The 15,755-nt window shown below is 48.9% G+C and overlaps 1 protein-coding gene across 1 annotated transcript; it reads left to right on the forward strand.

Annotated features, from left to right (window-relative positions):
• Nucleotides 1–15,581, forward strand: LOC307182000 (cyclin-Y-like). Its single transcript, XM_079913081.1, has 3 exons — nucleotides 1–731; nucleotides 1,009–1,171; nucleotides 15,462–15,581. Exons 1-3 carry the CDS (start codon nucleotides 715–717, stop codon nucleotides 15,519–15,521), a joined length of 240 nt encoding a protein of 79 aa, XP_079769207.1. The 5' UTR covers nucleotides 1–714; the 3' UTR covers nucleotides 15,522–15,581.
• Nucleotides 15,582–15,755: the final 174 nt, after the last annotated feature.

Genomic DNA, 15,755 nt, shown 5'->3' on the forward strand with positions numbered 1-15,755 from the left:
TTCCCTGGATCCCTCCGCCCAGGCTGAGCTTGGTCCGCTCCTTTCAGTAACAGGAATTATGGCGAGCTAAGCGCATGTTAGGTGCTGAGCTGGGGCCAGGCTGCACCGTCAAATGTCACGGTTTCTGGCTCCGAGGAGACAAGGCGGGGAGACTGTGATAAAGGACAGAAGTGAGCCCGGGGTGCTTCCCCGGGGAGGTGGCCCAGGACCAGGGCTCCCAGACTGACCTGTCGCCGAGCACGCTTCCGCCCCCTCCTCCCCGCAGTAACTACCGAGAAGTAGGCCTGCAGACTGGGGAAGTTTTCAGATGCACTGTGGCCGCCGTGGTTCGTCTTCATCCAGCTCTAAGTGGGTTGGCTCCCTTATGGACCGGGCGCTGTCGTCGAGTGGTTCTCAGCGTGCGAGCAGGCCCAGAAGCAGCTCGCCGGAGTGTTAGGGATGCACGTTCTCGGGCCCGCCCAGACCTGCCGGATCAGACGGGTGGGCCCAGCAGGGGGTCCTCACGTGCCCTGCAGCTGATGGGTGTGCGCTGGGGCTGGGGAACCGCCTCCCCTCCCGTGGTCCCGAGGAAACCGGTCAGCGTGTCCCCACCGTCTCCTCCCGGGAAGGGCGGTCCTCCAGGTCTTGGGGAGGCCTGTCCTCCAGGCTGCTGTCCCCCTCACCGGACTCCACTTGACAGCTCTCGACTGCATCTTCTGCCCCCTGTTTGAGCCGATGGTTCACGCGGAGAGGTGAGGCCAGAGCCTGCCCGTGTGTGTGTGTGTGTGTGTGTGTGTGCGTGCGTGTGCGTGTGTGTGTGTGTGTGTGTGTGTGTGTGTGTGTGGCGGAAAACGCGCTCAGTCTCAGTGTCAGGGTCGCCCTGAAGCACTTTCTGGTGATCATCCCAGTTAATCAGGCCTCATCCTTCCGGGCACTGGACCTGGTGGATTTGGCTGTGTCCAGCAGCCTGCCCAGGGGGCCGCGGGTGGGGACGGCGGCTGAGCTGTGCGTTTCTGTCTTTCTCTGCAGGAACGAGCTGGAGCGACAGTTCCTCGAATTGCTCCAGTTCAACATCAACGTGCCCTCCAGTGTTTATGCCAAGTATTATTTTGATCTTCGTTCTCTGGCGGAAGCCAACAACCAGAGCTTCCCCTCGAAGGCCCTGAGCAGGGAGAGGGCCCACAAGCTGGAGGTAAGAGGCGTCGGCGCTCCGCGGGTGCTCTGCTGCCAAGGGAGCTGTGCCTTCAAGGTTGTTCTCGCCGCTGCGTGTCGTTGTAAAATAATGACGAGGTGCCTTGGAGTTCATTTGTACAGCCTCATATTTTTAATAACCTTCTTAATATCAGTTTTAATTTAATGTGCATTGATTCTATTTTTTTAAATCAAACAAGTTTTAAACTCCTGTTTTAAAAAAGTGAGCCCACACAAAAAAGTGTTTCCCAGCATGCACTTTTGTAAGGAAAAAGGTACCGGATGACCCTATGATTGGGAATCCAAAAAAGGTTTAATTCTGCTTTTATTTTTCATTTTTTCAAAGTATTTTCTTCACAGCCCTGTTAGATCTGGGGCCAGCCCCATTGGTCTTGGCCTGGGTTTCGGGCCGTCACTGTTAAGCTGTGTGACTTTTGTGTGTTATACTTGTGTGTAGCTCAGCTTTGCACTTGCACCTAGCTCTTCCCATCCGACTTTTGATGGCTGAAAGGATGGGGACAGGAAGGATCACAGGTGAGAGTTTCTGCATCTTCATCCCAGCACCGCACGAGACAGGGTTCTCGCCGTGTGACAGCCTGGAAGGCTGTCCTGTCAGTCGTTTTGATGGGAGATTATCTGTTCATGAAGTTAGTCAACACACCGAGCACCTGTATCTACCAGGCTTCGCCCATAATGGGGATAGATCAGGACTCAAACCCGTGGCCCCTGCCCTCGTAAAGCTGTATTGCTTTGGTCTGGACAATGGTTCTGACATGACGAGAAAGTAGACACATGTCTTTATCACGATCGGGGAATGTGGCAGAGTCTCTGAGCCTGTCTCTGGAGAGGAGAATGTGTAGAAGGTGCTTCTTGAATGTCAGTTCATGGGACTCTACAGTCATTTAGTTAATGTCATACTTCAGTAATTTTTTAGTATCTTGAAGCTAATGTGATTACTACCAGGAAAATCTAGGAGAAGCAACTGGAAAATGGTTACTAGGAGTTCTAATAGATGGCAGGTAGGAGATCACTATACCCAAATTGATAGTTTTCCGTCACCGGCAATAACCATTAGAGAATATAATGGAGGAAAGGTGCCATTCAAAATTGCAGCAAAGTATAAGCAAGGGAAGAACACAAGCATTGTCCTTACAGTGTACCCAGCGCAACTTAAGCACTTAGCATACGTTTTTCTTTCTTTCTTTCTTTTTTAGCATATGTTAACTCATGTAATCTTCACCGTGGTTTGAGGGGGTAGCTGCTATTATTATTCCCAGACAATGGGAATAATAATATGCTTAGGTTTGGAGAGGAGAACAGCCTTGCCCTGGGCGCACTCACGAGGTTGTAGAGCCTGGAAGCCAGAGCGTAGAGCTTGTGTTTAAGCACCGCGCTCCAAGCCGTCGCAGTGCCCCTGCTCAGGGAAAAACCTGTCAAGAAAAGTGCTATAGTGTCTGGGTCTTCTCCCCGCCGCAAATTTATTCCAGTCTCAGACCTGCGAGTGTGATCTGTTTGGAGAGGGGGTATTTGCAGATGAGGTCGCACTGGATTAGGGTGGGTCCGGAATCCAATACCAGTGTCCTTCTAAGGAGACGGAGACCGGAGACTTGGGCGCAAGACCACACGGTGACAGCAGAGACTGGAGTGGGAGAGGCAAGGAAGGGGGCTTCCCTGGAGCCTGGAGCGAGCGTGGCCAACGCCTCGATTCCCGACTTGCAGCCTCCAGAACCGTGAGAAAGTCAAGTTCTGCTGTTGGAAGGCATCCAGCCTGTGGCAATTTGTTGCCACAGCTCCAGGAACCTCAGAGACGGGCAAAACCTAAATAGAGAAAGTGCTCAGTGCTCCTTGGAAAAGGGCCGGACGGGATGCACCGTGTTCCTGATGTAAACACGTCCATCTGCACCCCCTTTCCGCTGCCCCCTCCATCCAGGGGATTCCTGTTACCCAGTCCTTTCCCGACGGAGGACCTTTCTCTGAGCTGTGATTTCTGTCTGGCGCGTTTCCCCCCACGGATTTGTGTGAGAAACTCTTCTCATTCCGACGCCCCTCAGATGTCACTTCGTCCCAGAGGCCTGCCGTGGCCACCCCGTGGAAGGCAGCCCGCCCTGCCACCCTCACGGTCAGGACCCGGCATGACCCTCGGCATCTCAGCTCCCTGGCCCCGTCTTCACATCCCCCCACACCCCGAGTGTGGCCCCGGAGGGAAGGAGGGAGGTCAGAGAACCGAGACAGAGCCAGCCTCGAGGGTGCCTTAGTGAAAGGAACGTGTGTGGGATCTGGATACACCTGGAGAAGGAGGGGGTTCCACTCAGGAGTCCTCCCCGTCGCCCCTCCCCGTGCATCAGCCCTCTCCCCCTCCCCCGCCCCGCTCCATACCTCCTCTCCCCGCCCCTTCCTCCTGTCTGGGCATTGCTGAGGCCCAGCGCTAGGGAGACCTTCCCCTCGGTAGAGATGCACGTGCAAACATGAAAGACTTTGGAAGTCAGCCAAGGAAGTCTGAACAGTATCTCAAACGTAGCTTTTCCCCCAGAAACAACGCTGCTGCCTCATATTAGGTGCTTCCGACTCACAGAGCTTCTCACCCGCGCCCTGGGCAGCTCCCTGATGGGGCGGAGCAGAGCTGATCCCCACAGTCCCCAGCTGGGCTGGAGTCCGGAGGGCAGAGTGACTTGGTAAAGGTTGTAGCATCAGCCCCAGCCTGTCTCCAGTTGCCCCTAAAACCGTCTCATGGGCAGGTCCCACCCGTCACCGGAATCTCCAGAGCCTTGTCCTTGGCGGGGAGACAGCTGCACCCTTTGAGCCTTTTAAGAAGGCTTAGCAGTACCTACCAGCATGAGCGGCATAGAGGACTGTTATTTTTATAGCTGCTAAATCCAGATGCCACGCAAATGGTGGGCCCAGTCTGCTCAGAGCATCCTGCGGACTCCAGGCACAGCTGTTTCGAAGCGCTGGCTCGGCTTCGGTGACGCCCTTCCCATCAGGTCTCAGCTTGAGTGCTTTAGAGAGGCTGGACTCCGGGGATTTCATAGGTGGCCCCAGCCGTCCCCTCCCCTGAGGCCACGGCCTGTCCTCTGGCCTGCAGGGGTCCTGCTGGACCGTGGTTTTCTTTTTCTGTACTTCCGAATTCTCATTTTTAAGTCTGAGGCACATTTTCTCGCTCAAAATATGCCCAGGCCGTGGCTGTCACTGGGTGTCTCAGCATGGCTGCTGCTTCCTCATTATTCACGTCTCAGCTCAGAAGTCATCCCTTCAGCGGCCTTTTCTGCCACCTCCTCTGGAATCGCACTGACCCCTCCCTGCCACCTCAGCTCGCTGTTGGCCTTCGTGTTTTGGTCATTTCTCTGCCTGCCATCGGCTGCGAGCACCTGCTGCTTCTCTTGCGTTTAGAGCCTGCCTCTCCCTCCCGTAACAGAAAACGGAACTTGCTGCTCTCGGGAAGGGACAGCTGCCAGGGGGCGTCTCTGAGCAAAGGGGATCTTACCTGGGGTATCAGAGAGCGTGGGGCTCAGGGATTTCAGTCCTTCTTGACCGGTGAGAATGGGTCCTAAACCAGTTCTGATGGATCCTTGCTGCTGTGGCCAAATAACAACCAGAAGCTGTTCGTCCCCTCCCCGCTGTGAGCTCTCTGAGACAAAGGACGTTCTGCCTTGTCCGCCTCAGCGCTGGCGCCAGCTTCTCCTGTGCTGCGAGGGCCTGGGGAATTGAACTCTCAAGGGTTGAGTGGAGAAGATGGCGGGTGGGGTAAGCGCCACTGGGTTCCAGCGGGCAGGGCCTCAGCCAGCGGGCAGGGCCAGTTCCACGGCCGGGGCTTTCTGCTCAGTCTAAGGAAGACAACCTTGAAGGGCGGCGGCCACGTGTGGAAATGGCAGCCTGGCCGTGGATCTGATGGGGAAGAGCCTGACTGCTCACCAGGTGAGCAGGTGCCTGCCCACCTGCACGTCTTCCCGGTGTTGTCATCAGAGTGGCAGAATCAAGGCCTCTGGCACCAGCTCCTATTCACTGTTCGCAAAGACACTGGGAAGAAGTGTCTCCTCTCCTTGCCCCAGGCCTCGCTGCCAGCTTCAAAAAGCCTGGAGACCAGAGACTTCCCTGGTGGTCCAGGGGTTAAGACTCTGCGCTTCCACTGCAGGGGGCGCAGCTTAGATCCCTGATCAGGGAACTAAGATCCCATATGCCTCTGGACGCAGCCCCTGTGTGCTCACGCCAGCTGCCGTCCACCGTAAACGACCTGTTCCCCCCTTCTCTGGGTTCTGCTAGGGATTTCAGAGGAGCCCCCGGCCTGGCTGCCTTGCAGCTATTCCCAGATCCCAAGCACCGGGCGCTCGTGTGGACGTGTGCTCTGTGTGTGTGTGTCGGGGACCCGCCGCACATCTTCCGCGTCAGTGCTGGGCCTGGATGCAGGCAGGGGAGTGGGAGTTCGAGCACAGGGTGGGGTTCAGGTGCTCAGGCCAGGCCCCACCTGGGAGGCTGCTGTTGCTCGCCGTCTGGAGCCTATAGATTCTGTCCAAGTCACCCACTGGCTGCAGCACGGTCTTGACAGAGCTAGTGGTGTGGTAGCAGCACGTGGTCCCTCCGGATTCCAGGCGAAGGTCTTCCTGCCCCGTTGGAGCATTTACCTGTCTCTGAGCCGGGTCTGGGCAGGCGGGACGCATGGATACGCTGACACTGACCCGCCGCTCTCCTGGCCGAGGGGAGAAGCCGGCTGCCTCCATCCTGTCCTGGGCCAGACCTGACCACCTTCCCCCTTAGCTGCTGTTCTGCACATGTGAGCATAAAACAACCCTTAGGAAGGGCCTTAGGGAGCATCTTGTCCAACATACACACTTGACAGATGAGTGACTGAGGTCACGAAACTCTCTGGGAGAAAACTAGGATTGATTGATTGACTGATTTCATATGCAGTGTTTATTGAAAATTTTTAACCTGAATCTTCCCAATAAAGGGGTTGAAGAAATTTACAAAAAGGCATATGCGGTAGGACTTATAAAACAGAAAACAAATAAAGTGCACAGAGAATATAAGGGAGTTGTTATCTCAGAAAACTAGGCTCATATGGTTACTACATTTGAGCATTAACTTTACCTTTTTTCAAGTCTTGGTTAAATAAAGGAGATATATATATATACACACATATGTATATATATGTACATACACATATATATACACATATGTATATATTATACATATGTATGTTTAAAAATATATATAATTATGTGCATATATATACATATAGATGTATATATGCACATATATAATAATAAATTTTTCCAATTTTTAAAAATTGAAGTATAGTTCATTTGCAATATGCTAATCTCTGCTGTACAGAAACGTGACTCAGTCATACACATATATACATTCTTTTTTCCTATTCTTTTCCATTATGGTTTATCTCACCAGATTAGATCTAGTTCCCTGTGCTATACAGTAGGACCTTGTTGTTTATCCATTCTAAATGTAATAGTTTGCATCTACTAACCCCGAACTCCCAGTCCTTCCCTCTCCATGCCCCCTTGGCAACCACAACTCTGTTCTTTATGTCTGTGAGTCTGAAAAGTAGGATTTTGATGGTTTCAGACACACCCCATCCCCGAGCAGCAATTTGCCTGCTGAACCACAATCAACTTCAGTTTGCACACGTGGTTGTGAGATGGAGGTGAGTGAGTCTGCGATGTCCGTGGTCTGGGGGCAGAGGCCTTCTCCGCGTCTGCCAGCTCTCCTGTCTGATGCCCCGGGGCCAATGGGCTGGGGCCACCAGCGTGACCCATGTTTCAATACTAGTCCCAGCTGCCCCGTCCCTGCATGCACATGCCAGGTGGGCACGACAGTGGCTGTCACTGCCTAATGCCAGCTGCATGGCCCTTTCCCACAATGCACTCCTCTCTGGAACCCCAGTATATGTGGGACAGAGACACAAGGATGGGTCTGCTTTAGTGGAAGACATTCCACCCACTTAGCAAGCCCTGAAAAACCACCATCAGACCTTAAGGTTCAAAGAAGCAATTTTGAGCATCACATCTTGCACTATTTTCAAATTCCCCAATTCTCCTATGCAGTGCTTTTATTTCCCTCAGTTTCTAGTTGAGGAAACTTAGATGAAGAGAAGTTTATGAACTTGAGGGTGATACAGCAAGGATTCAAACTCAGGCCGGTCGGATTCTTAAATTCTCGCTCCAAATCCCTCCACCCTCAGGAATTCCCTGGCGGATCAGCAGAGAATTGCAGTTTGGGGGCCACAACCATGGTGAGCCGTGTGCAAGACCCTGCACAGCAAAAGAAGGAGGATGCTTTTATAGGGAGGAAAAGGAAGTGGGTGTGGTGGCTACAGGAAACAAAGAGTCCGTGGCTTCTCATTGGCTGAGCCCTGCCAGGAAAGAGGCGGAGTCTTTCTTCCTGTTGGGATCTGCTGTCGGCTCTGGCTGTGAGGGCTCCCCCTGCTGGTCTCCTGATTCCATTCAATTGAGGCTTCTGTTACTAATTTTTTTATATCCTGTGTGTCCTAATCTCCTTTTCTCACAAGGACAGCAGTCAGATTGGATTAGGTCCCACCCCAGTGGCCTCATTCTAACTTAATTGCCTCTTTAAAGGCCCTGTCTCCAAATTCAGTCACATTATGAGCTCCTGTGGGTTAGGGATACAACATATGAATGTCTGGGCTGGGGTGTGGCGGGGAGTGGACACAATTCAGCCCATGACACTTTTCTTAACTTCATTACTTTTGGTCTTTGATGTCTGAAGGTGTTGAGACAGTGACTTCTGACTCCTTTCTCTGTCTACGGATGCTGCCTGAGAGTGTGTGCCTCTCTCTCTCTCATGAGGCTATAAATACTTAGATGGCATTGCCGGTGGTGTTCTCTTTCTTCATGTATTTCCCCACCTGAAGATACCACCCTCCCCTTCCACTGTCAGCTGCTGGTGTTGTCACCGGCAAGGTTATCCCAGCTGGCTCCTCTCCGCCTTGGACTTCGGAATGGAAGTCAGGAACTGAACGGCGTTCATCAGGGCCTGAGCCCAGCCGTGGTGTGGCCACTGTGTGCTCCAGCTCCCCCAGGACACAGGCATCATCCCCGTTAGGGTGCCACCGGTCACAGACGCGTTAGAGACAGGAGGCACCGGCATACCCCTGCTGAAAATGCACCCACCCCCGCAGGTACTGACCGGCTCCCACAGCTTCAGTGATCCCAGCCTTAGTTTAGAATCAATGAGTTTCCCCTCCTTCCGAGCTGCTCTCACTTACTAAGGAGAGGGGTGGACCGACCAGGAAGATCCAGCAAACACACGTGTTGGTGGCTAAAAGAAATTCTTGCTTGAAATCGTCCTTCAGGGAAGGCTTTTCTTTTCTCAGCTCCAAATAGAGAAAGCATTCATGTAGCTAATGGCAGGAGCTCATGCATGTATTTGGTCACTTAAGCTGCTGCCAACGGCCATGTTGAAATAGCTGTACTTTGAGACATCGTTTCACATCTTCAGCTCCTGGTCTGCCTTAGTGACCCAATTTAATAGAAAAAGGAGAAACAAGAAACAACTAGTTTTAGATTTTGCTTGTCCCTGAAAAATGGTAGAAAAACACTCCCAGGAAATTCCCTGCAATTCCCAGACTGTTTGGTCCGATTGCTGAGGCTTTTTACCGAAGAAGGGCATTTCTTCCCCCCACTAAGCCAAAAACAAACAAAAAACTACAACGTTAACAAAAAAAGCACATTAAATTTCCAGCTGTCTTTTGTCAGAAAAAATACCATCACTTTTGATAACTAGCATAACTCTAGCAACTTTGGCAACAGTATGGGTTTTGTTTCCAAAGAGCTAAGTCTGGAATGCAAGTAAGAAATCAGAACTACAAGTAAGAAGGAATAACTCAATCCCTGTTGTCCCCAGGATGGGTTATTTACTGCTGTCATAAACCACATGCAGTGAGCCGTTTTTGCTACGGAAGCTGAGAGGTGCCACTTTGCCTTGGCTGTATTATTCAGCACAGCTAGAACACTTATTTAGAAACAGGCCCAAGTCGCAACCGATGTCTCCAGCACTCAACACCTCTTCACTCCAATTCCAAAATCCATTGTCCTCATTTGATAACTTTGCATTTGTAAAAATTTATTAAGTTAGAATATTTTCCCTATCACCATCACATTTCACTGTCTTATTGTAAGGATTTCTTACCATAAATATGCCCTTCCTTGCAAAAGGGAGAAAATGCAATGATCCAAAAGACATATTTTGGCCCCTTTTCTAGTCCCTACTGCTCACAGCAATCCTGGTGAGCCTCAGGGCTGAGGCATAAGTGTTCTGATTCTTTTGAAAAACTTAATTCGTGGAGATTTAAAGTTCTTGTTCTTTTCCTTATCTGTTCTCCTTTTGGAATTTATTTTCCTCCTCTTGGTCTTCCCTCTGCTCTTCCTCCTCTCGCTTTTCATATCTCTTTCTTTCCTAAGAGTACACAGGTCGGCTCCCTAGGTGGTTATACCCAGGTTTATCTATCATTTTCACGGCCTGGTTAGAATGCTTCAGGGGAAGTTGTTTGCAGAGCCCTGAAGCAAGTACACAGCTCCATATAGCAAGAATAGATGAAAGATGAATGGGAGGAAAAATCTTGCTGTTTCTCTATGTCCTCAGGGTAAAGGGAAATTGGGGTCAAGGTTGACACAGACCATTAAGTAGGGTTTCTGCCCACAGCCATGTCAGAATAAATGATACTGGACTAGACCTCTCACTGTAAGTAACTTAGAAAACTGGATGCAATAGGTGAAGTAAAAGCTTTCAGATGTTGAAAATAGACAGCAAAGGACTGTGGTCCCTGACGTAAGGGAAACAAATGAAGTCACCCTGATGATACTTCTAGCTTTTTGTCTGGAGGCGGTTTTTGTACTGCTCCCAGGGGAAACCTAAGCAGAGCATGGAGGCCTTACTGAGTTGAGAAGACAGATGAGAGGAAGCTATATAGAACCCCAGAAATATGCATAGAATTTCCCTGAGTCTTTGACTGAATACTGAGCTCTACATGTAAAGAGAAAAACTCTATACGGTCAGGAAATAAGTAACTTCAAGGAAGCTTTTTAAGCTGAACAATTCCTAGGTCTCACATAGGATAGGAAGACATTTAAATTCCATCCAGCCAGAGTGAGGATACCTTGTTAACCCCCTGGGAAATTCAATAAAGACTAGAAATGTAACACCTTAGTAGTAGGAATTCACTCTAACAGCTTAAAATGAGTCTCAGAAGGAGATATGAGGATATATGTATATGTATAGCTGACTCGCTTTGTTATAAAGAAGAAACTAACACACCACTGTAATGCAATTACTCCAATAAAGATGTTAAAAAAAATGAGTCTCAGAAATATCAAGCTAATCCTCAAACGACTCAACTGTCAAATCAAAATTCAACATTGTTGAATGAAGATGAAATCCAGACATCTAACAATGTAGCATACACAATGTCCAGCATTCAATAAAAATAGCTAGACCTGTGAAGAAGCAGGAAAAAGTGTGACTCGTAATGAAGAGAAAAAACAGTCAACATCAACAGACCCAGACATAGTAGTTCCAGAAGATGGAATTAGCAGACAAGGACTTTTTTTTTTTTGGCATGGAATAGGTCTCCAATTTATTATTAAGCAAAAGAGCAAGTTACCAGAACATGAAATTTAGAGCAAATCTACTTTTGTTAAAAATTCAACATAGATGGAAGCAGCACAGTGAAGAACTGAAGGCCTGGACTTGTGGAATTCTGTTGACCTGGGTTCAAACGCCTCCTCTATGGTTCCTTGATGTTTAACCTTGAGAAAATTGCTTACTCTCTGAGCCTCTATTTCCTTCTCTATGCAGCATATTTAGTAGGAAAATATAAGTTCTCTTGCAGTTTTGTGTGAGACTAAAACGGAAAACCCCTGAGATACGCTGAGGACTATGTCTGAGGAGCCTCCCTATGTTCACCTGGAGCCCAGTGGAAGGGCCATGGCCTGGGCACCAGGCTGACGTGGGCTCAAGGCCCGGGTTCAGCACTGACAAACCTGCTGATTCTGGGAAGGCCACTCCCTTCCTCTGTTTTGGTTTCCTCTTTTATGAAGCATGATTCCACTTTTCTGTGTCTGCTGTGAGTTTTAAACGAAGACACAGGGTTGTCAAGGACACGGCCTGAATGTTGAGGTGGTCGGAATCAGTGGGACCATTGTATGTTCATATATGCATTAACTAAGACCTGGCAGGATATAACAGCCAAAACTTACACAGAAGCTTCTGTTTTCCACACACCACTCCAAACACTTAAAAATTAACAACATGTTTAATTTTCACCACAACCCTCGTAAGGCATTATTACTTATCCATGTTTCTAGACAAGAAAACAGAGGCCCAGAGATGTTTAGTAACTTTTCCAAAGTCAAACATGGTATAAGTGATGAAACTTAGATTATGAAGCTTGGCACATTGGTATCAAAATATATTTATGCCTTTAACCACGTTACTAGATCACCTTTCAATTGAAATGTTAACACCGCTGGGAAGGGAGGAGTGCCTCATCTCTCTGCCCGGGTCTGGGGTCAGCGGTGCAGAGAAGGGAGAGGACAGGCAGGATTAGCTCCCACATCAAGAATATAATCTTTTGCTTTCTTTTCTTTTTTTTTTTCTTTAACATGGTTATTGGAATATAATTGATTTACAGTGTTGTGTTAGTTTCTGAGGTATAACAAAGTGAATCAGCTCTGTGTATACATATATCCCCATATCCCCTCCCTCTTGCATCTCTGTCCCACCCTCCATGCCCCAGCCCTCTAGGTGGTTGCAAAGCACCGAGCTGATCTCCCTGTGCAATACAGCTGCTTCCCACTAGCCATCTGTTTTACATTTGGTAGTGTATATATGTCCATGCCACTCTCTCACTTCGTCCCAGCTTACCCTTTCCCCTCCCGGTGTCCTCAAGTCCATTCTCTATGTCTGTGTCTTTATTCCTGTCCTGCCCCTAGGTTCTTCAGAACCATTTTTTTTTTTTTTAGATTCCATATATATGTGTTAGCATATGGTATTTGCTTTTCTCTTTCTGATTTACTTCACTCTGTACGACAGACTCTAGGTCCATCCACCTCACTACAAATAACTCAATTTCGTTTCTTTCTATGGCTGAATAATATTCCTTTGTATATATGTGCCACATCTCCTTTATCCGTTCATCTGTCGATGGACACTTAGGTTGCTTCCATGTGCAGACAAGGACTTTAAGACCAGTTATTCTAAATATACTCAAGAATTTAAGAGAAAACAAATATAATGAGGAGAATGGCTATATTAACACCAGAAAAATATACTTCAGGAAACAGAATATACTAGAGATGAACAGGGACATTTCACAGTGATAAAAGGGTCAATTCATCAAGAAGACATAAAAATCTTAATATATATGCATCTGATAACAAAATTTCAAATTACATGGAACCAGTCAACTAGGGAAAAACAACAGTTGTAGTGGCTGTTTTAAATTAAAAAGGAAAATACTACACAGCTATTTGCAAGGCCATCTTTATCACCATGGATTGATTAAGGGAACTACCCTGGGATGTTCTTGGGGTGACAGGAAAACAACTTAACAGATTTGGCTTTGACCTCAACGACCTCACAATAGGGCTGAAATACAGAACACATACACACCGATTAAAATATTAAGAGGTATGTCTTTTCCTTAAACTTCTGCCTTTCAATTTTTTTTTAATTAATTAATTAATTTATTTTTGGCTGTGTTGGGTCTTCGTTTCTGTGTGAGGGCTTTCTCTAGTTGCGGCAAGCGGGGGTCACTCTTCATCACGGTGCGCGGGCCTCTCCCTACCGCGGCCTCTCTTGTGGAGCACAGGCTCCAGACGCGCAGGCTCAGTAGTTGTGGCTCACGGGTCCAGCTGCTCCGTGGCATGTGGGATCCTTCCAGACCAAGGCTCGAACCCATGTCCCCTGCATCGACAGGCAGACTCTCAACCACTGTGCCACCAGGGAAGCCCTGCCTTTCAATTTTTGAATCAGATAAATCATTAAGCTCTTGTTGGCTGTTTTCCACCTTGAAGGATTAGTGCTTGGCCTTACAAACATAATAGTAACTGCTTAGTCATCTCGGCTATGCCCAGGTGGCTACATGACCACTCCCCTCCCAGGTTCAGCTAGAACCCACACAACTGAAGGAGGATCGCTGTTAACATGACACGAGACCAGAGATCAACGCTGGGGTCCCAAGAAGGCTTGTGATGAGCTATGCAGGCCCCTTGCTTTCAACTCTTCTCGAAGCAGGCTGAGGCATCAGTGCACTGAGATAAGGAGAATAGTTATAAAAAAAGAAAACAGATTCATTCTCAGGGTGATTCACACCCATTAAAAGCCCCGCTTAAGATGAGACCAGAGCCACACCTTGGGAAAAATCATTCTTAAAGATTCACTTTGTACACACAACTCAGTCTTTTCAAGGAAACTGTCTGGAGGTAGTGCTGGGATTAGAATGGATTACCCCCTAAAAGAGCCTTTCCAGAAATCCCAGCTCAGCCAGCAGGAGGGGCTCTTTGTTGCCTTTTAATAAATGATTGAATTTATTTATGCCACTTCTCTCCAAGAAAGATGAAGGTAGGTCACCAAACAAATCTGTGAGCTTAGCTCGCTCCAGAAAGGAAGAGCAGAGGCCCAGAGAGATGTCTGTTCTGGGCTCGGCTGACAGTGAGAGCTTCTCTTGGGATCTTCCCCAGTTTCCCCAGTTGTTCCCAGCTCTGTGTCACATGGGAACACCAGGGACTTTGGGGTCAAATAATGTGGGATGGATCCCAGCCTTGCACTTACACCGTGTGGGCTTAGGCAGTCATGAGATGTCACAGAACCCTATGTTCTTCATCTATAACGTGCCTCCCTCTCTCTCTCTCTCTCTCTCTAGTGTGCGCACACACACACGCACACGTGCACACATTGCAGATATTCGTTTTTCTCCTTCACACCCTCTTTGTGCCTCTCTTACAGGCCCATCATTCATTACTGTTACTTCACCATGTCTTAGCTCTCTTGGGATCTGGAAAGTTGGTCACTGTTCTTATGGGTAGAAAAGTCCTTGTCTCCCTGGCCTTGAAGGGAAGGGCTGTGTCTTACTCACCTACATCCCTAAACCTGGCCCAGTGTCTGGCACGGAGTATATATCAATATATTATTGTTGGATGAAACCCTCACTCTTTTTCAGAAGGACTCAACAAGCTCTCTAGTACCTTCTTTAGAAAACAAAACAAAACAAAACAACTCCTCCAGCTTCCTCTCGTGGCCCCTCCCAGAATCTGTTCTCTCCTAGGCTGAGGCCATCGCACTTAAGGGGCGAAGGGCGAAGGGCTTTGATATCGGGCCCTGTGTTGAGTTCCAGCTCCTCTACCCACAAGGTGGGTGGCCTTGTGCCATCCAGGGAGGGAATGTGTGCCCTGGCCGGGGTGGGCCTGCCTCCTGTCTCTGTGATGACCCTGCTCCTACCTGGATCACACCCTTAGATATAAAGTGATCCGTTGCCGTCCGATCCCGCTCTGCTGTATCACGCATCACTCTGTCTACCCTCCTGTCCATTTCCTCACACTGACTTTCTCTGCTCTGTGGTCTGTCTTTGCTTTCACAGGTGAGTACAGTGTGGTCCTGGCCTGGCCGGTTTCCCCGGAGGTCCAGGTGGAACCAACCACACTGCAGCTGATGAGATGCATGTTCCCTCCTTCCTTAATTTCTCCCTTAGGAGAAAACTTGACCTGAAAACACTGCCTGAGGAGACCCGTGTCCCTTCCATCGCCGGTGGGTAGGGGGGACCTTGGTTCAGAGAGGAATTCCCTGTCGCCTGCTTGTCCAGACACCACTGTCGGGGGCTTCCGAATATATCCTTCATTCAACAAACAGGCTCATCACTCGTCCCAAATTAAAGTGTTTTGAATGCTTGGGGGGTTAGCGTTTAACAGTTGTTGAGTTTTAAAATAGATTGAATTCCTTCATTCTCCCTCCTAGCGTTTCATGGTCAAGAACAGGCAGAGACACACATAGAGGGGAATGGGGACTGGTTTGTGCTCCTGACAAGACTTGTTCATCTAATCCTGGACTCACAGTCACAGCCACCCAGTGTCTCCCTCCTTCCCTCCCTCCCTCCCCCCTTCCTTCATTCCTTCCTCCCTCCCTCCCTTCCTCCCCACCCCGACCCCCATTACCTAAAACATAAGCGGAAAATACAAGCGCTAACAAACCTGAACTGCTTGGTAATGTGGGAGCGTGTTTACGACACTCCGTTGACACATCTTCCCTAACCAAGATCCTCACCTTCACAGAAAAGCCTGCTTCGAGGACCGGTGCTTCTGGACTCAGACTCTAGTGAAGGTGACTGGTGAGGATTCACGTGTTGCCTCTTCCAGAGGCTTTCATTGTCATCGCTTGTAAAAGCCAAAGGACGGCAAGCATTTACCATGTGATACTGAACAAGAGGTAGAGGTGTCTGAGGCAGGAGGTCCTACTCAGGGCCTGAAACCGCCTCTCAATTATCCAGAGAGAGAAATATGAACACAGCTCGCTCGCTCTCTCTTTCAGCTATTGGAGAAAAACAAATGTAAAAATAAAACAATTAA

The sequence above is a fragment of the Stenella coeruleoalba genome (genome assembly GCF_951394435.1).
Source record: "Stenella coeruleoalba genome assembly, chromosome: 2".
Lineage (NCBI taxonomy): Eukaryota > Metazoa > Chordata > Mammalia > Artiodactyla > Delphinidae > Stenella > Stenella coeruleoalba.

Bases quoted from the DNA above. Each gene is read 5' to 3' on its own strand.
- LOC307182000 (XM_079913081.1), top strand. The intron at 1,172-15,461 runs GTAAGAGGCGTC...TCACCTTCACAG, and splicing joins AGAGGGCCCACAAGCTGGAG to AAAAGCCTGCTTCGAGGACC.